Genomic DNA, 17249 nt, shown 5'->3' on the forward strand with positions numbered 1-17249 from the left:
GAAATGCACATCGGCCGGGGGGGGGGGGGGTGCGGGGGGGGGGGTGGGGGTGGGGGGGGGGTGAAGGGGATAAGAGGAGTATGAATCAGACAACCATGTTAAAAATGTATATTAATAAATGTTAAAAAAAAAAGTCATCAGCATTTCTTTATAACAGTAACATAAACCTCAGAAGAGATAGAGAAACCTGCTTAAAATAACGAGAATATATAAAATACTTGGGGGCCTACCTATAGACACACATAGACACACACATAACAGATAAATACAAGCCAAAATATTATTTTTAGTAACAAAAAAACCTAAATAATTGGAGAAATATTGTTCTTGGGTAGGTTGATCCATTATACTAAGAAGGAGAATATTACCTAAATTAATTTACTTATTCATCTGGAAGAACAATAACAAATCTCAAGAGCAATAAAAAAATGGAAAAGGGAAAGGTCTACATTAATCAGATTTTAAACTAAATTTGCTATTGTTCAGTTACTTCAGTCTTGTCCTACTCTTTGTGATCCTCATTTAGGGTTTTCTTGGCAGAGATATGAGTGGTTTGCTATTCCTTTCTCCAGTTCATTTTACAAATAGTTAAATGACTTGGTCCCAGATTACACAGCTAGTAAGTATGAGGCCACATTTGATGAGATTGCACAAACAAAACTAATGAAACTAAAATTAGAAGAGAAGTAGGAAAATGAGGGGGGGGGGGGGTACAGCTTTGTACAAGTTTCTGATAAAGGTCTCATTTCTAAGCTACAGGGAATTGATTAAAAATTATTTTTTTTAAAAATCCTTACTCTCTGTCTTAGAAACACTTCTAAGACAGAGGCCAGGCAAACAGGAATAAATGACTTGCCCAGACTCACACAGCTAGGAAGTATCTGAGACCTCCTGACTCTAGTTCTGACTCTATCCACTAAGTCACCCAGCTGCCCCTAAAATATATAAGAATAAGAGTCATCCCCCAATTCATAAATGATCAAAAGATATGCAGTTTTACTTTGAATGCATATTTTTACCAAGAGTTTTGCTTTTTATTATGGAGAAAAGGGATAGAAAATAGTATTTTTATTAGCTGGAAAAAATTATAATGTTAAATTAAAAACTTTAATATTTTTTAAAGTTACAATTTACGAAACTGGTTGGAAGCCATTTGGCTAATGGCTATACTTTGAAACATGAATATTAGAAAAACCCAAACTATCAAAAGATGAATGAAAAAGTGACCTAAATCGCTTATAATCGGAGAAATACACATTTAAAAAAACTCTAAGGTACTACTTCACACCCATTAGAATGGCAAAGTTGTCCAAAAAGAAAAGAAAAATGAGAAATTCTGGAAGAGCTATGGGGAAACAAATTCATTAATGCATTGTTAGTCAAGTTGTGAAATAGTCTAGTCATTCTGGATAACAATTTGGAACAACGGCCATGTCACTAAGCTGAATTTACCCGACTATAAGGCTTATACTCCAGTAATCAAATTAAGAGGAAAAAAGTCCATAATTTCAAAAATACTTATAGCAATGAACTGGAAACTAAAAAAGTGACCACAAATTAGGAAATGGCTAACTATATTAAGATATATGAGTTATACTCTGTAATATGTAATATTACACATATTACATATGTAATGTGAATATTACACTATAAAGAATGATTAGGGGCAGCTGGGTAGCTCAGTGGATTGAGAGCCAGGCCTAGAGACGGGAGGTCCTAGGTTCAAACCCGGCCTCAGACACTTCCCAGCTGTGTGACCCTGGGCAAGTCACTTGACCCCCATTGCCCACCCTTACCACTCTTCCACCTATAAGTCAATACACAGAAGTTAAGGGTTTAAAAAAAAAAAAAAAAAAAAAAAAAAAGAATGATTAAAAATTTCAGAGAAACTTGGGAAGGTTTGTATGAACTGATGCTGAGTGAAGTGAGCAGATATCTATAGAATACTCAGTTTTAAAACACCTGAGGGAGATTCCAAATGGTTGAAAAAAGGAAGAATAGTGAGCCACCCTAACCCCCCCAAAACCCTCCTCTGAACAGACTGAGAAAACTCACCAAAAAAACTCCAAATCAACAAATACAAGAAAAAAAATCACAGGAATTTACAGAAAATGAAGACCAAATTTGGCCAAGAGCACCACAGAAATCCCTATTCCAATCTCTTTCTCTAGTCCCTTTGCTGGTTCGTATCTTTTGCTCAGAAAAAAAGAAAAAGCCTTTGATTATCATTTGTAATTATTATCTTTTGCTTTTGATTTCTCAGTAATGTTATAAGGAAAGAGCAGGAGCTGCTCAAAAGGCAGACGCAGGAAGGTTCTGGAATTCTAGAGAAGTGACAGGGCTTCTTCTAAGAGACAGTTGAAGCAGTAGGTCGAGTTTGTCCTAACTCCTTGGGTGGACCTTGTGAGATTGGCTGTTCTCCCTCTCCTGTGACTGTCCTTCTAATCCATTTTACCAACAACTTGATCCTATCTATCTCCTGTTGTTGCTGGCTTAGAGATATTTCAACAGAGCTGCTTGAGACAACTAAAGCATCTGTCAGTGAGAACCTTTCCCTGAGCCCTATTCCTGCTTAACTTCCAATCTTACCACCTCTATCACCATCTAAGGGGGATTTGGGTTAGTGAAGTGTATCTATTGTAGGAACTGGGACTATGCTGGCAAGTGACTCCATCTCCCTGAGCCTCAGTTTCTTCATCTGTAAAATGAGAGTTTTGGTCTGCATGACTAGTGAGGTTTTAAAAACTATGGCTCGCAGCATATTCCATTTGTAATAAGTACTTACAATTGAAGTATCACCAGGAGTTCTAGCTCTAGGAGTCTGACCATCTCTGACTGAAAAGAGAAAAGTTAGGTTTCTTTTATGAAACTGTTAAAGTCAGAAAAGGTAATGTAGATAATTTTCCTTATGGCTTAATAAATGAACATTTGCTTGGCAGGCAATGAGAGAAAAACAACTGTGAATAAGTCCCATTTACATTTTGTGGCTCTGGTGCTCCTGGATCACTACAGATAGAGGAGGTCAATTTTACCTACCACAAATGGACATTGTCTCCTATCAGCCAGGTGCTCTATAGACGGCTATTCTACCCAATGCTTCTGCTCCCCACCAACCTATCAAACCTTTCCAGTTTTCATGTGCTCAACTACACCCCAACTCACACACTTAAAATGAGTTAATGAGCTTCCGATTCCCTAAGAATGAGGCTCCAATTTTTCAATATCATCACACAGTGGAATGTGGTACTGGGCAGAGTGCTGAGCCTGAAGTCAGAAGATCTGAGTTCAAATCTAGCCTCAGGCACTAGCTGGGTGCCTCTAAAGCAAATCACTTAACCTCTGTTTGCCTAAGTTGTTTCATCTGTAAAATGGGGATTAATAAGAGCATCTATTTCCCAGGGTTGTTATGAGACCAAACGAGATAATAATTGTAAAGTGCTAGTGCTTGGCACATAGTAGGTGCTATATAAATGTTAGCTATGCACAATCATTCATTCCCTCTCTTGTTCTATGACAAAAAGTTTCCCTATTTGAAACTAAGGTTACTACTCTATTAGCCATAACCAATTCTCTAATTAAACCTCCTCCAACTCCTAGTGTCATTATTTATATGACATCTTATAGTTTACAAAGTGTTTTATAGACAATGTATTGTGTGATTATATTTTCCATCTCTTCCTTGCTATTGTTCCTTCCTATCTACTTTAAATCATGGTCAAGTCTCCTAAGTCCTAGAAAAAAGGCTTCCCTCATCTCCCTACTATCTTCTACTATCCCCAAAAGCCATAATATCATTTCCTTCTTCTCCTTTACTGCCATTCTACCTGAGGATGTACCCTATACCCTATGCTTGCAATAAAACCAATCTCTTATTTCCTCAGCCTCTTAAATTTGGCTTCAGTCCTGCTTCTTATTCAGCTTTCTGTAACATATTTCCCTCCTGATCATTTTGTTTCTACCAAAGCTTTCAAAGAATTCCTAATACCAAGTCAAAGGTCTTTTTTGTTTCGAACTCAGCAGCCTTGACTTTCCTTCCTAAAGCTTTTGATCGCAAAAAGCAACCCCTCTCTAGGTATCTTCTCTTTTCTGGTTAGAGCCACAGCACATTCTTTGTTATTCTGACTCCTCAGAGGGCTTTTCATTCTCTACCTCAAATTCCTATCCTTTGTCTCCTTTCTCTTCTCTCTCTGCACTCTATATGGACCATGCTTTGATGCTTTTATGTTAAGAAACAAATGTCCAAATATAAGTCTGATTAAGAATCAAAATGATTTTCCAAGTTAAGTTATATTGCCTGTTTACCTATAAAACCCTCAGAAGGAGTTGCAAAGAGGCAGGATGCTGAAGCAGGCAAAGAAATAGATTTCAAGCATGGGCTCCACCACTTACATGGAAAATTACTATATTTTCAAAGATTTGTTTATTTGAGGGGAGGAGCATTACTTTGTACTAGTCTTGTTTTTCACCAGATAACACATTTTCCATAGCATTACCTATTAGCACAGTTGAACTGAGGGTAGGGGGAGTAGCCAGAGAGCTAGACCAAGACATATCTGGATCCACCTCAGCTCCCAGACTTTCAGAAATGTGTTTTGGTGTATTAACCTGAAATCAGAAAAAGAAAAAACATACATATATGTTTATATACACACATATAAAAACATACACATATAAATATGAGTGTTTGTGTGGGTTTATAGTAGGCTCTCATGAATAAAGCAAATTTGCGCCTTGAGTATATGTATATTGCCACTATGTCAATTAAATCTTCATATCCTTCTGGTTTCAAATATTAAGATGAAACACATATCTGCCTCATTAACAAATGGCAGTTTAATTTGCAGAAATGCAATGATTATTTGCATGGAGAATCTCAGAGCAAGAATATAATACAAAAAACTATTAAAAGCTCATATTATTAACAATTAAAATATCACTTACCTTCATTAGTTTAGGGGTATAAAGTAAGTTTCCATATGACACTAAAAAGAATGAGGGGAAATTTAGTTAAACCACCATTTAAAAAATACAAAAATTAAAATATGGTTTAAAAAGAACATATACAAAAAATATGGCCATTCATACCAGGCTTCTCCCTCTGTGGAGTTCTGTATGTGCCTCGTAAAACTGCTGGACTAAAAATATAAAACCACTGAAATTACTCAACAGAGAACTGGAAAGATATTATGTTATATAATATTATGACAAAATTACAAATTACTTTATTACTTTAAATTTTGGAAGATTTAAGAAGTCTAGATGTAATAGTTGTCAAATCTTTAGTACTAAATATAGACATAAAAAATTATATAAAAACCCAACAAATTGTCCAATTTATAACATCTTTTAAAAAACTACTGCATTCTGAGCACATCATCTCTTTATCTGGAGGTAGGCATAATGTTTCATTGTGAGTTTTCTGGGATTGGGGTTGGTTATTGTATTGATCAGAGACCCTAAGTCTTTTGAAGTCATCTGTGTTGACAATATTGTTGTGATAATATAACTTGTACTCTTATCTGTTCATTTCACTCTGTAGCAGTTTATGCAAATGTTTCCAGGTGTTTTTCAAACAGTCCCCTTCATCATTTTTTATAACACAAGTTTATTCTATCACACTTATATTCCATAACTTATTTAGCTATTCCCCAATTGACTGAGGCAGCACATAAAGAAGTTCTACATTTTTGTACAGAGGGTCCTTTTTCTCTCTTTGGGGTATAGATGGGTTTGCTGGCACATGTTTTAACAAATGGATCTCCAAAAAGTTCAGCACGTTTTAAAGTGTAATCTAAACTATGAACATTTTCTTCATCTAAACAATTAACAAAACAATAAATTGAGCTCTGATGTGTGGCATTTGCTCATTTTAAGGATATAAATTTGCTCATACTAAAATTTAATCATTGGCTTCACAAGCCAGATACAGCTTAGGAATAGTTCAAATTTCTTTCCAGAAAGGTTAGACCAGTTCACAGTTCCTTAAACAGTACATCAGTGTACCTGTTTTCCCTTGGCTTCTTCCAGCATTTGTTGTTTTTCTATTTTGCCAGTCTGATGGGTGTAAGGTGGTACCTCAGAGTTGTTTTAAGTTGTAATCCTCTAATTATTAGTGATTTTTATATGGACATCGAGATTTTGAATTATTCATATCTTTTAACCATTTACCAACTGAAGAATGGATGATTCTTACAAATTTCAATCAATTCTCTATATGGCTTAGAAGTATGAACTTTTATCAGAGAAATTTGGCACAAAGATCTCCCCCTCATTTCCCTGCTTCTCTTATCATTTTAAGTGCAATAATTTATTTGTACAAAACCCTTCTAATTTCATATAATAAAAACTTTTCACTTTACCTCTTGTGAACTTCATCCTGTCTCATTTGGTAATGATACCTTCTCATCCAAAAATCTGAAGATAATTTCTTTCTGACTACTCTAATTTGTTTAACTGCCCCCCCATTTTATGTGAACTCAATACATGTGAATTCAAGTATATGTGATTGATGATAAAAAAAATTAAAGGCAAAAAAAGTTAAACAAAAATGTTTAATTACATGCCAAATCCACACCACTTTCCCAAGTGACTCATGTAAGAGGGAGATTTTTTAGGTATTTTATAGATATATATTTAAAGTGTGGCCGCCAGGAATCAACAATTCAGATTGATTCCATAATTAAAATAGACCCAAGTCAGCGTCCAGTTTAAGGTAGTTTATTTACAATTAGGAAGGTAAATGTAAGTAATTACAGAGAGGGAGAGGCCTGGACAGAAGAGAGAAGGTTAAAAGGCTAATTAAACTAGGTTACAAGCCACAAGACTTTTAGAAATCAAAGAGGCTATAAGCCTACTTAAGGCAGAGTTTGGAAATGCCAAGGTAGGCCAAGGAAGTCAGCCTAACTTACCCACGTGACCATTCAGAGTAGAAGCATTCTGAGGTCTCAGCCGAGAACCTTCAGCACCAAGTCCAGCACCAAGTCCAGTGCCAGAACTCCTGAACTCCTTCCACTCCTCAACTCACTGAACCAACTTTACCAGGTTGTAACCCAGGAATCTTTAGAGATAGCTTCTCTCATCATTTCCTGTGGGCCATCTCTAATTCAAGTGGACCAATGGCAGCCTCTACACTGATTTGGACTGCCCAAAGGGCAGTCCCTTGTTCTTGATTTGATTCTTATTGTCAGTGTGGTTAACTTATCTCTACTCCCCTTTTGAGGGAGGTGGGGATGATATAATCTAGATGCCTAGGGTAAGTAGATTTTTGACTATGAATGGGCTAGAATTAATTCCATTTACACACTCTCATAGCAGTTCAATCAATCAAGTTCATTCTCACTCTAAGTATTAGTATGAGTCATTATTTTGTTTTATACCAAACAACAGCTCTGGCATTAGTCTTTGTGGGGAGTTCTTACACATAACAATTCATGTCCATATCAGAGCTGTGCTTCTCTTTGTTTCATTAACACTATTTAGTTACTAATAATGGCCCCAAAGTACATAAGTAGTGATGTTGGTAGTTCTGTATGAAGCCTAAGAAAAGTCATAAAGTGCCTAGGTACATTTGTAAAAGAAATATTTATTAAATAATGAGGTTTGCTATGATGCATGATTTGCAACTGAAAGATCTTGGAATGTATTGGTCATGTAAAATGAGGTCCTACTATGTATCTCAATCATATATTCATTTGTTACTTGATTTGATCTTAATTTAGTGTCAGTTTTGGCCCATGTAGAGTTTCTACCAGATTGTTTTCCAGTTTCCCAAAAATTTTTATGTAATAGTGAGTTTTTGTTCAAAAGCTGAGATCTTTAGGTTCACTTAGCATTATCCTTCAATAATATAACCTTATGTTACTGAGACAATCATGTACGAAACAAAGCAAATGCTGGGAAGCATTTCATTTTTGTTAACTGCTTCTTCATACCTTTCACTGAGACAAGTACTGAGGGGTGGACTGGTAACATCATTTGCTTGACCTAATTTGATCTTCAATACACAGTGACTTTTCCTAAGCTCTTTATCCATTGCAGTATCCTTACCTGCAATATAACAAAGTAATTATGGTAAGCATATATGGAATGATAAGTTTTCCTCTCTAAAAGTCATCAATTTTCATTGGTTTAACTTGGACCCTGTGTAAAGGAAGAAAAATAACGACAATTTCTGCGGGTCACTTTGGGCTTTTCAAAAATCTGAATAAAATCTGGCCAACAATACCTTAAATGAGTTGCCTTAGAAGATTCACGAGTAGAGAAGTGGCACGATCAGGGGATTAGGAAGATTATTTTGGCAGCATGTTAAGGATGGAACAGAGACAGATGTTGGAGAGACCAGTCAGGAAGCTCTTACACAACAGTTCAAACAATTATGCAGTCCATAAGTATGGGCCTACATTAGGGTGATAGCAGGAGTGAAAAGGTAGGGACTTAAGAAGGATATTAAAAGAAAAAAATGCCAAAGGATAGTAACTAAACAGATATAAAAGAGGGGGAAGGAAGGAAGAGAGTAAAAAACTATCTAAGTTATGAGCCCAACTCATTAGAAAGATAGAAGTAATAAAAATACAAAAGTTAAGTTGAGGAGTTTTGAAGGGAAAGATGAGTTTAAATTTTAGAGACCAAGTATTTATGTGCCAGGCACAATTGAGCTAAGTAAATACAAAGATGAAAGCAAAACTATTTTTCCCCTTTGGGGTTTCCATTCTACTGGAAAAACAAAACAATGTGCACACACAAAGGTAGAAATATATACAAAGTAAGCTTTGAGAGGAGGCTAATGGAAGAAGAGATGAACAAGGCAAGGCTTTGGCAGTGGGTGGTGTATAAACTTTATCCAGAGAACAAGGATTCCAAGAGGCAAAAGTGGGGAGGGAGAGCACTCCATACACATTGGATACCTGGTGCAAAGGCCTAAAGAAATACACCACCAGGGAGGAACAGCAAATGGCCTAGGATGGCCAAACCAGAGAACCCATTGAGGCAAAGACAATGTAGAAAACTCCCAACATTCCTCTACAAATAACTGAAATGCCTCAAATCAAATTCTGGAGTAGAAGAGCCAAGCAAAAGATCTGAGTGAGGGGAACTAGTAACTGGCGAGAGAGAGATTATAAGTGGACTCCTGTGTTATCACTGGATGTAGGAACAGACACTGTTGGTTAACCATATGTCCTCTCTGAACTAGATAAGTTTAACCAAAAATAAATAAGAAAGAAGTCAAGGGGATGAAAAGGATCTTTAAAAAGTGAGACATGATAAGACCTCTGGAGAAAACTGAATGGTAATAAAAAGGACAACACCTTTTTCTCAGTTGTACACAGCACCTTAACAAAAGGCAACCATATATGAGGGTATAAAAACCACATAACCAAATGCAAAAAAAGCAGAACTATTAAATATATCTTTTTTTCAGATCACTGTACAATAAAAATTATATTTAATAAAGGGTAGTGGAAACATAAATTAGAAATTAATTTGGAACTCTAAGGGACTACTAGTGGAGTTGGGAACTGATTCAACCATTCTTAAGAACAATTTGGAATTATGCCCAAAGGGCAATAAAACTGTGCATACTCATTTTTCCAACAATACCACTACTTGGTCTGTATCCAAAGAAATTAGGGGAAAAACATTCTGCTCTTCATTTCTTATAATACAATGAAGAGCAGGATAGTTTCAGAAAAACCTTGGAAGATATATATGAACTCATGCAAAGTGAAGTAAGCAAAAACCCAAGAAAACATTGTACGCAGTAACATCAACTGTAAAAGGCTTAGCTTCAGTGATCAAGACAAAAATCCATTTCAAAGATAATTCTAAAAGACCCATAATAAAAAAATGCTATCCACCTCCAAAAAAACTGATAAACTCTGAATGCAGACCGACATATACTATGTAAAACTTTACTTTTATTATTATTTTTTTATGCAAGATGGCTAATTTGGAAATATATTTTGTATGATTTCAAATGTATAATCAATATTAAATTGGTTGGGGCCAGCTAGGTAGTACAGTGGATAGAGAGCCAAGCCTAGAGACAGAAGGTCCTTGGTTCAAATCTGCCCTCAGACACTTCTTAGCTGTGTGACCCTGAGCAAGTTATTTAATCCCCACTGCCTAGCCCTTACTGCTCTTTTGACTTGAAACCAATATTTAGGATTGATTCTAAAATGGAAGGTAAGAGTTTAAAAAAAAATTAAATTGCTTGCTTTCTCAAAAAAATTAAATTGCTTGCTTTCTCAAGGAGTGGGGAGGAGCAGGAAGGGAGAGAATCTGAAACTTAAAAATTTTCAAAGTATTCATTTTTCTTATATGTAATTAGGAAATAAATAAAAATAATTTTAAAAGTGTTTAAATGGTAGCAAACCTTCATAAATAATAAATGGTTAAACAATACATAAATAGGGTGGCTAGGTAGCACAGTGGATAGAGTATTGGCCATGAAGGCAAGAAGATTCATCTTCCTGAGGTCAAATCTCAACTGGGACATTTACTAGCATTGTGACCCTGGGCAACTTGCTTAACCCTATTTTGTCTGTTTCCTCATCTGTAAAAGGAACTGGAGAAGGCAATACCAAACCATTCCAGCATCTTTGCCAAGAAATTTCCAAACAGGGTCACAAACTGAACACAACTGAACAACAATATGTAAATATTACAATTAGCAATAGCACTCAGTGTACCAAGCTATCCATAGATCCTTACTAGATGGAGGTACTCAGAACACAATACTCCAGCAGTGACTAGAGCAAGTCAAAATTCAACACTATCATGTCATACTGTGTGGGGTGGAATCTCAGGGGTCTGCATCCCAAAGTCACTCCAATGATCAGACAGAAGACTTGATAAAATGCTGACATAAAAATGCAGTCTTTATTAGAGAAAGGGAAAGGACAGCACTGCTCTGAATGGTTAACTCAAAAACAATGTCCAAGAGTATATAAGTGAACTCAGAATTTATAGGAAATTAACACAATGCTTCTCTTTAGTCACCCATCTTTGTATGATAGGTCTGTCTGTTTTATTTTTTTTATCTTGTTCTGCCCTCCTTAAGTATCCCAGGATTCTTGAACCCATGGGAGCATTCCTCAAGTTTGCAATTTCTAAGTTGAGTCAGAGTTTAGACATGGCCAAGGTCTTTCAGACTGAAACATCTGGGATAGGGAGTTAAGATTATAACTTTAGGTTTAGGACTTTTCTCATGGGAATTTTCCATTACTCAGCTTCTAACTTCTTTAACTTTTTGAATGCTGATTGTCAGAGCTATTGGGAGTCCATAATAAGAAAAAAGGAAAAGGGGGAAAGAAGAGGAGCTTTGGCCACATTACAAAAGAGTGCTAATTAGGATAATTAAAAAGGGTATGTGGGGAGGGATGATTTCTCTACTCTTCATAAGGAGAGATTGGCATCTCTCTTCTGAGGGGCACCTACATTTTACTAATTTTCTAAGGGAAGTTGCCAATCTAAGATTACTAATACTAGCTAATATATGCTTGAGAATTATACATGATTTCAACCCACACAATACTGAAATCTACTACACTTGCATCAAAATGACAGTCACAGGACTGCATGTAATAAATAACAGCTAACATTTTTATAGTACCTATTTGCCAGGCACTGGTCTAAGCACTTAAGTATTATTTTATTTGTTCCTCACCACAACCCTGATAGGAAGGTGCTATTATTATCTCCATTTTAAATAAAAGGAAACTGAAGTAAATAGAGGTTAAATGATTTGCCCAAGAGCATACGGCTAGTAAGGGTATCTAAGGCTGATTTTTTTTAACCATTATATTCTATCTTATATCAGTTCTAAGACAGAAGAGCAGCAAGGCCTAGACAATTAGGGTTAAGTGACTTGCCTAGGGTCACACAGCCAAATCTCAGGCCACATTTGAACCCAAGTCCTCTCAATTCCAGGCTCAGTGTCCTAAGTGTGTTAGCTAGATACTCTGTGAAGCTAAATATGAACTCAGATCTTCCTGATTTCAAGCTAGCACTCTATCTTCCAGTCCACCACATAGCTGCTCCTGGAGATACAGTGATTTGCAACTGCCAAAAAGTAAAGAAGAGGATCAAGAAAAGAAAAGAAGCTGGGTAGGCAGTCATACTTATGAAGTTGGGAGGGCAGGGAGGAAGCAGAAAATGATAAAATTTAACAAATTCAACAAGTTTTTATTAAACATTAAGTTGCAAGGTATTATGCTAGGTATTGGGAATACAAAAGATAATACAGACATATATATGTATACCCACACACATACACATGCAGATAACCTCTCCCAAAAGAACATGCATTTTATTGGTATATGCACTGTTTAAACAAAGATAATTTGAGGAAGGGGAGATGACTAATGAATTAGGAAATGTTTAGCATCCAGCACATGAACTGAGAATTGAAGAAAACTGAAGTTTCTGAAAGGCAGAAGGAAGGAATGCATTGCCAGCATGGGGATGAACAGCCTGTGCAAAGGATATAAGAGCAAGACAGGCAATACAAAATTGAGGAAACAGTAAGCGTATCAGTTTGGCTGGAGTGCATGAAGGACATTCAAGTGAAGTAAGTCTGGAAAGGAAGGTCGGAGTCAGATTATTAAGGGTTTAACAAAGAACCTGTCCAAGGAGTTGGTATTTTAATGCTACAGGTTACAGGAAATTACTGAAATTTTTGCTGAAGGAAATAAAATAGTCAGACCCATATTTTAGGAAAATTATTTTGGCAGCTATGTAGATAATACATCGGAAACAGCAGAGGCTGGAAACAATTTTAGGAGCCTAAACCAATAGTCTAGGCAAGATATAATGATGAGTTGAACTGGAGAGGTAGTTGTGGGAGTAGAGAGAAGGGAACAAAACACTTGACAACTGATTGGATGCACTGATGGAGAGCTAAGAGTCAAGGAAATTTTCACAAATTCAAATTTGTGAAACTAACCACCAACATAAATAAATGTGAAGAAAGGATGGATTCAATCCACACTTTAACTGAACAATGTCTTTTCTAAAGTGTGATACTGAGAATGGAGTGCAATAAAATCAATGAGTTTTTACTGTGAACATACTGCATTCCAGACTCCCAAGGATACAAGGACAAAGAAACAATCTTTACTTACAGGGAACTTCCAACTTGATGAGAAAGACATACAAAAAAAAGGGTGAAGATACATACACACATCAAATGAATATATACAAAATAAATAAAAAAAGGTAGCTTAGAAGACAGTACTACCAGTTGGAGGTTATCAATAAAGACCTCCTGTAGAAGATGGCACTTGAGCTGCACTGTAAAGGAAGGGCAGGTCTCTATGAGGAAGGAAGGAGAGAACACATTCCAAGCATGTGGAACGGATAATAGGCATAGAGATAGAAGATAGATTGTTATGTGTGAGGAAAACAGAAGGTGAGTTTGGCCAGATCCCTGTTTGGGAAAGGAAGCAATATCCAAAGAGGTTGAAAAGTTTTGAGTATGATTCCAAAGGCAATAGAAAGTCACTGAAGTTAACAGAGTTGAGAGCCACATGCTACAGACAGAACTGTGATTAATGAAAGGTTTAGAGCAGGGGTCGGCAATGTATGGCTCTTTCTGCAGGAGCCATAAAGTCAATTTTTTTTCAGGCTGCTGTTACAGGAGCAGCACTGTGAGCACTGTACAGCTCTCATGAAATTACATTTTAAAAAATGTGGCGTTTATGGCTCTCACGGCCAAAAAGGTTGCTGACCCCTGGTTTAGAGAATAGTCAGGTTGTAATGTTCTTTGAAAGGCTAAACAGAGAAGTTTATATCTGATCCTAGAGGTAATAGGAAGTATTGAAAGACCTATGCAAATATGTTGCAGAGATAGCTCAATATTGTAGTAATACTATATATGTGGTCTCAACAGAAGAAAATAGAATTATTTAAAAAAACTGTTCCTTTCTCAATGCTTTCAATGTAATGCTCTTGTTTTCTGATGCCATGTTACACTATAGACCAGTGATTCTTAAAGTGGGCGCCACTGCCCCTGGTGGGTGCTGCAAGGATGCAGGGAGGCAGTGATGGCCACAGGTGCATTTGGGGGCAGTGAATAAACTGTAAGGGGGCAGTGATAGTATGTGACAGGGGGCACTAAGTAATATTTTTTCTGGAAAGGGGGTGATAGGCCAAAAAAGTTTGGGAACCACTGCTGTAGACGCTCAATGAGTTTTTACTCTAAAATCTCTAGATCTTTTCCATACAAATAGATTCTCACTAAATCTCTGGCCATTTTGTACTTGTAAAGTTGGTATTTTTAATACAAATATAATACTTTACATTAAATTTCACATTACTGATTTAGTACAATATTCTAGTCCCTTAGCATCCTTTTGGATCTGCCACATAATCTCCTCCCAGTTTAGGGTTGTCTGAAGATCTGATAAGGACATCAACAAAGTCTTAATCAGTCACTGATAAAAACCTTCAACAACAGTCAAGCACAGATCCCTTTTGATTCAATGGCAACTTGTGTTTACATGGCAATATACAAGTATATAATAGTTTGGATTTTATATATATCAAAACTACCCTGCTTTTAATATAGAAAAAATACACCCTAGTGAATAAATTTTAATAATTTGTATTCAAATAAGCTACTCACCTAGATCTAATTTGCAATGATCTGGTCCACTTAAAGGAGAAGAATTCAATGAACAATTTACATTCTGTTCTTTGAAGATTAATGGAGTAGATGCCAGATGATTATAAGTGAAAGGTTTCCGCTGTGGGGTTTTAAAATAATTCACCTCAGTAATTTCAGTTTTACTTCCAGGGTCTTCTGAAATTTCATAATTATAGGGTGGAGCTTCTGAAGTAAGTTCTTCAAACCAGTTAAGGCTTATTGGCCCTAAATCTGTAAGAAAACACAAAATACCTTACACCATAATTTTTAATCAATGTCATCTAAAGGTTCAAGAACTTAAGAGTCATTATGTGATTTTATGGCTTTGGTAAAGGAGAAAAATGATAAGAATTACATCAAATTGTTTCTAATTTGCTTAGCATTTAGTCAGATTGTCATAAGCACTTATGTTCATTGGATTAGAAACAATATTTTGGGAGTATAAAGGAGAAATTGTGTAGGAGTTAATGAATAGGTACAAGCATTTATATATGCCTGATTTGTAGAAGAACTGAAAAAATGCATCAATAATCATTAAAGCTCACCTTTTCCCCTCCAATATTTCTTCCCCCACTATTTTCATTCTTATATTACCAAAAGATTACCCCTCTTGACTCCAGGGCTTTTTCTATTTATCCTATACATACCCTGTATATATATGTGTGTGTGTGTGTGTGTGTGTGTGTGTGTGTGTGTGTGTGTGTGTGTGTGTGTTTGCATGTTGCTTCCCCCATTAGATGGTAAGCTCCCAGAAGGACTATCTTTTAAGTATCCCAAGTGCTTAGCACAGAGATTGGTTCATGATGTATAAAAGCTGGTATCATTTATTTCTGTAAATTAGATACAAAACTTTTAACATTATTTTCACCCCAATCTGACACATAAATGCTTGCTGTAAAATAAAAAACTCATTAGAGTAGAACTATAATAAGTGATGGTAAATATGGAAGTATTGGTTATTACTTCTTTAGTATAAGCAAAAGGACTTCTCTTTCCAATTTAAGGTTTCAAGTAGACCACTTTTCACACACATTTTTACATTTTTTATTACAAACACTGTATAATGGATGTTAGTACTTGTGCAAGTGATATGAAGTCAGCACCTAGCAGAGTACCAGGCACATAAGTATTAAATGTTTACTAAATTGAATTTCCACTCAGCAATTATTCTCGTTTAAGCCTAGCAAATACCTGCACAATCCAGGATCACAAGTCATTCATTCGGTATTGTAATTAGTGTCTAAAATTACTTCTCTGGTAAAGTATTTATTAACACACATTAATAGCAAAATTAATAGCAAATAAAGGAGGGAAAATCCTGTTTCTCCTAAAGACACAAATTATCTCTAATTTTCTCCTAAAGACATACAAATTATCTTTAAGCTGTCCAGTAAATAAATTTTCTAGTTGTGCCTTAAATAATTTTCTAAGGAACCTGTCAGACTTACCTCTGCAGGTGTTATTGCTGAATGAAACCACTTCTCACTATAAAGGCTTATAAGACATACTTTCGAAATTATTTGTTTACTGGTACACCTGGGATAGTGCTAAGGGGCAAGTATACAAAATTAAACAATATATGCCCTGTCCTTAAGAGGTTAACATTATAAATGAAGAAAGGAAGACATGAATGTTGGTGAGGGAGGCGTATCTGATTAAATAAAAATTTATTTTTTTAATAAAAAAAGCAACTGTGGAAAAATATTTGTGTAGTTTGTCCAATGAAATAACACCTCCTACCTGATTCACTGCATCGTGTCTTAAAAACTTCAAAAAAAGTTGTTTTTCCCTGGTATCCCGCTGACATTTTCTTGTCTGTTAAGTCTGTTCAAGAAGTCTGCAAAGTGGAAAAACAAAATATCTGGAGAAATAAAAGCGAGGTTTTATCAGTTAACTACAGTGCCGAAGAAAACTGACTCTGTGCCCTGGGCTAAGGCTCGCGTTTCACAGATAGGTAAACAGCAGCCCAGAGAAGTTCAATGAGAATCCCGCTTCCCGTAGGGTTCCAGTCCTTAGGTCAGCCTAGCTGTGGGCGACTGGGAGAGTGGTAGAAGTTAAGGCGGGCCATGTCCGGGATCACAACCCACCCCTGCCCCCAAGCCAGCACTAACTACGGAACAAGCCCAGGTAAGCCGACATCTCCCGCGCAAGAGAGAGGGAGGAAGACTGGGCGGCGGGGGAGCTCAGATGCGCAGGCGCAACGCCTGGGCTTCCGAGGATTAATCCAGTCTGTACCCAATCTCAGCGAATTTTCAGGTTCTCGCGCCAAAACTCAGCCGGGCTCGCACGTGATCAAAAGACGCACGAGCGTGGCTCCCGGAAACGGGATTCGGCACGGCTTTGGCCCCACCCAGTCGGTCCTCCTCCCAATTGGAAGATAGATCGGCTTTGGGCGATGGCAGGGTGGACTTGACACTTCACCCCGCCCTCCTCTTCCGAAGTGTTTGCTTTGGGTATTAGCTCAAACTTCCCACTCCCGCCCACCTTCTCTGGTTGCGCCAGAACGCTCTGCTCGCGTAGAGCGAAGGGCGGGACTAGCCTGGAGGCGTGGCAAAAGGTTGCACGTGGTCGGCGGGCTTGACCGCAGATTCCGGACCTGTCTACT

At 36.9% G+C, this 17249-nt stretch overlaps 1 protein-coding gene across 1 annotated transcript in view; it reads right to left on the bottom strand.

The window, feature by feature from the left end:
* Positions 1-16451, bottom strand: part of BRCA2 (BRCA2 DNA repair associated) — a 79853-nt gene extending 63402 nt beyond the window's left edge. Inside the window, exons 1-7 of the mRNA XM_044666098.1 lie at positions 16385-16451; positions 14624-14875; positions 7932-8046; positions 5086-5135; positions 4942-4982; positions 4494-4605; positions 2786-2835 (exon numbers count right to left, since the gene is read on the bottom strand). Of these exons, the coding sequence (XP_044522033.1) occupies positions 2786-2835; positions 4494-4605; positions 4942-4982; positions 5086-5135; positions 7932-8046; positions 14624-14875; positions 16385-16451 (687 nt within the window). The remainder of the gene's footprint in view (positions 1-2785; positions 2836-4493; positions 4606-4941; positions 4983-5085; positions 5136-7931; positions 8047-14623; positions 14876-16384) is intronic.
* Positions 16452-17249: the final 798 nt, after the last annotated feature.

This window comes from Gracilinanus agilis, chromosome 3 (genome assembly GCF_016433145.1).
Source record: "Gracilinanus agilis isolate LMUSP501 chromosome 3, AgileGrace, whole genome shotgun sequence".
Lineage (NCBI taxonomy): Eukaryota > Metazoa > Chordata > Mammalia > Didelphimorphia > Didelphidae > Gracilinanus > Gracilinanus agilis.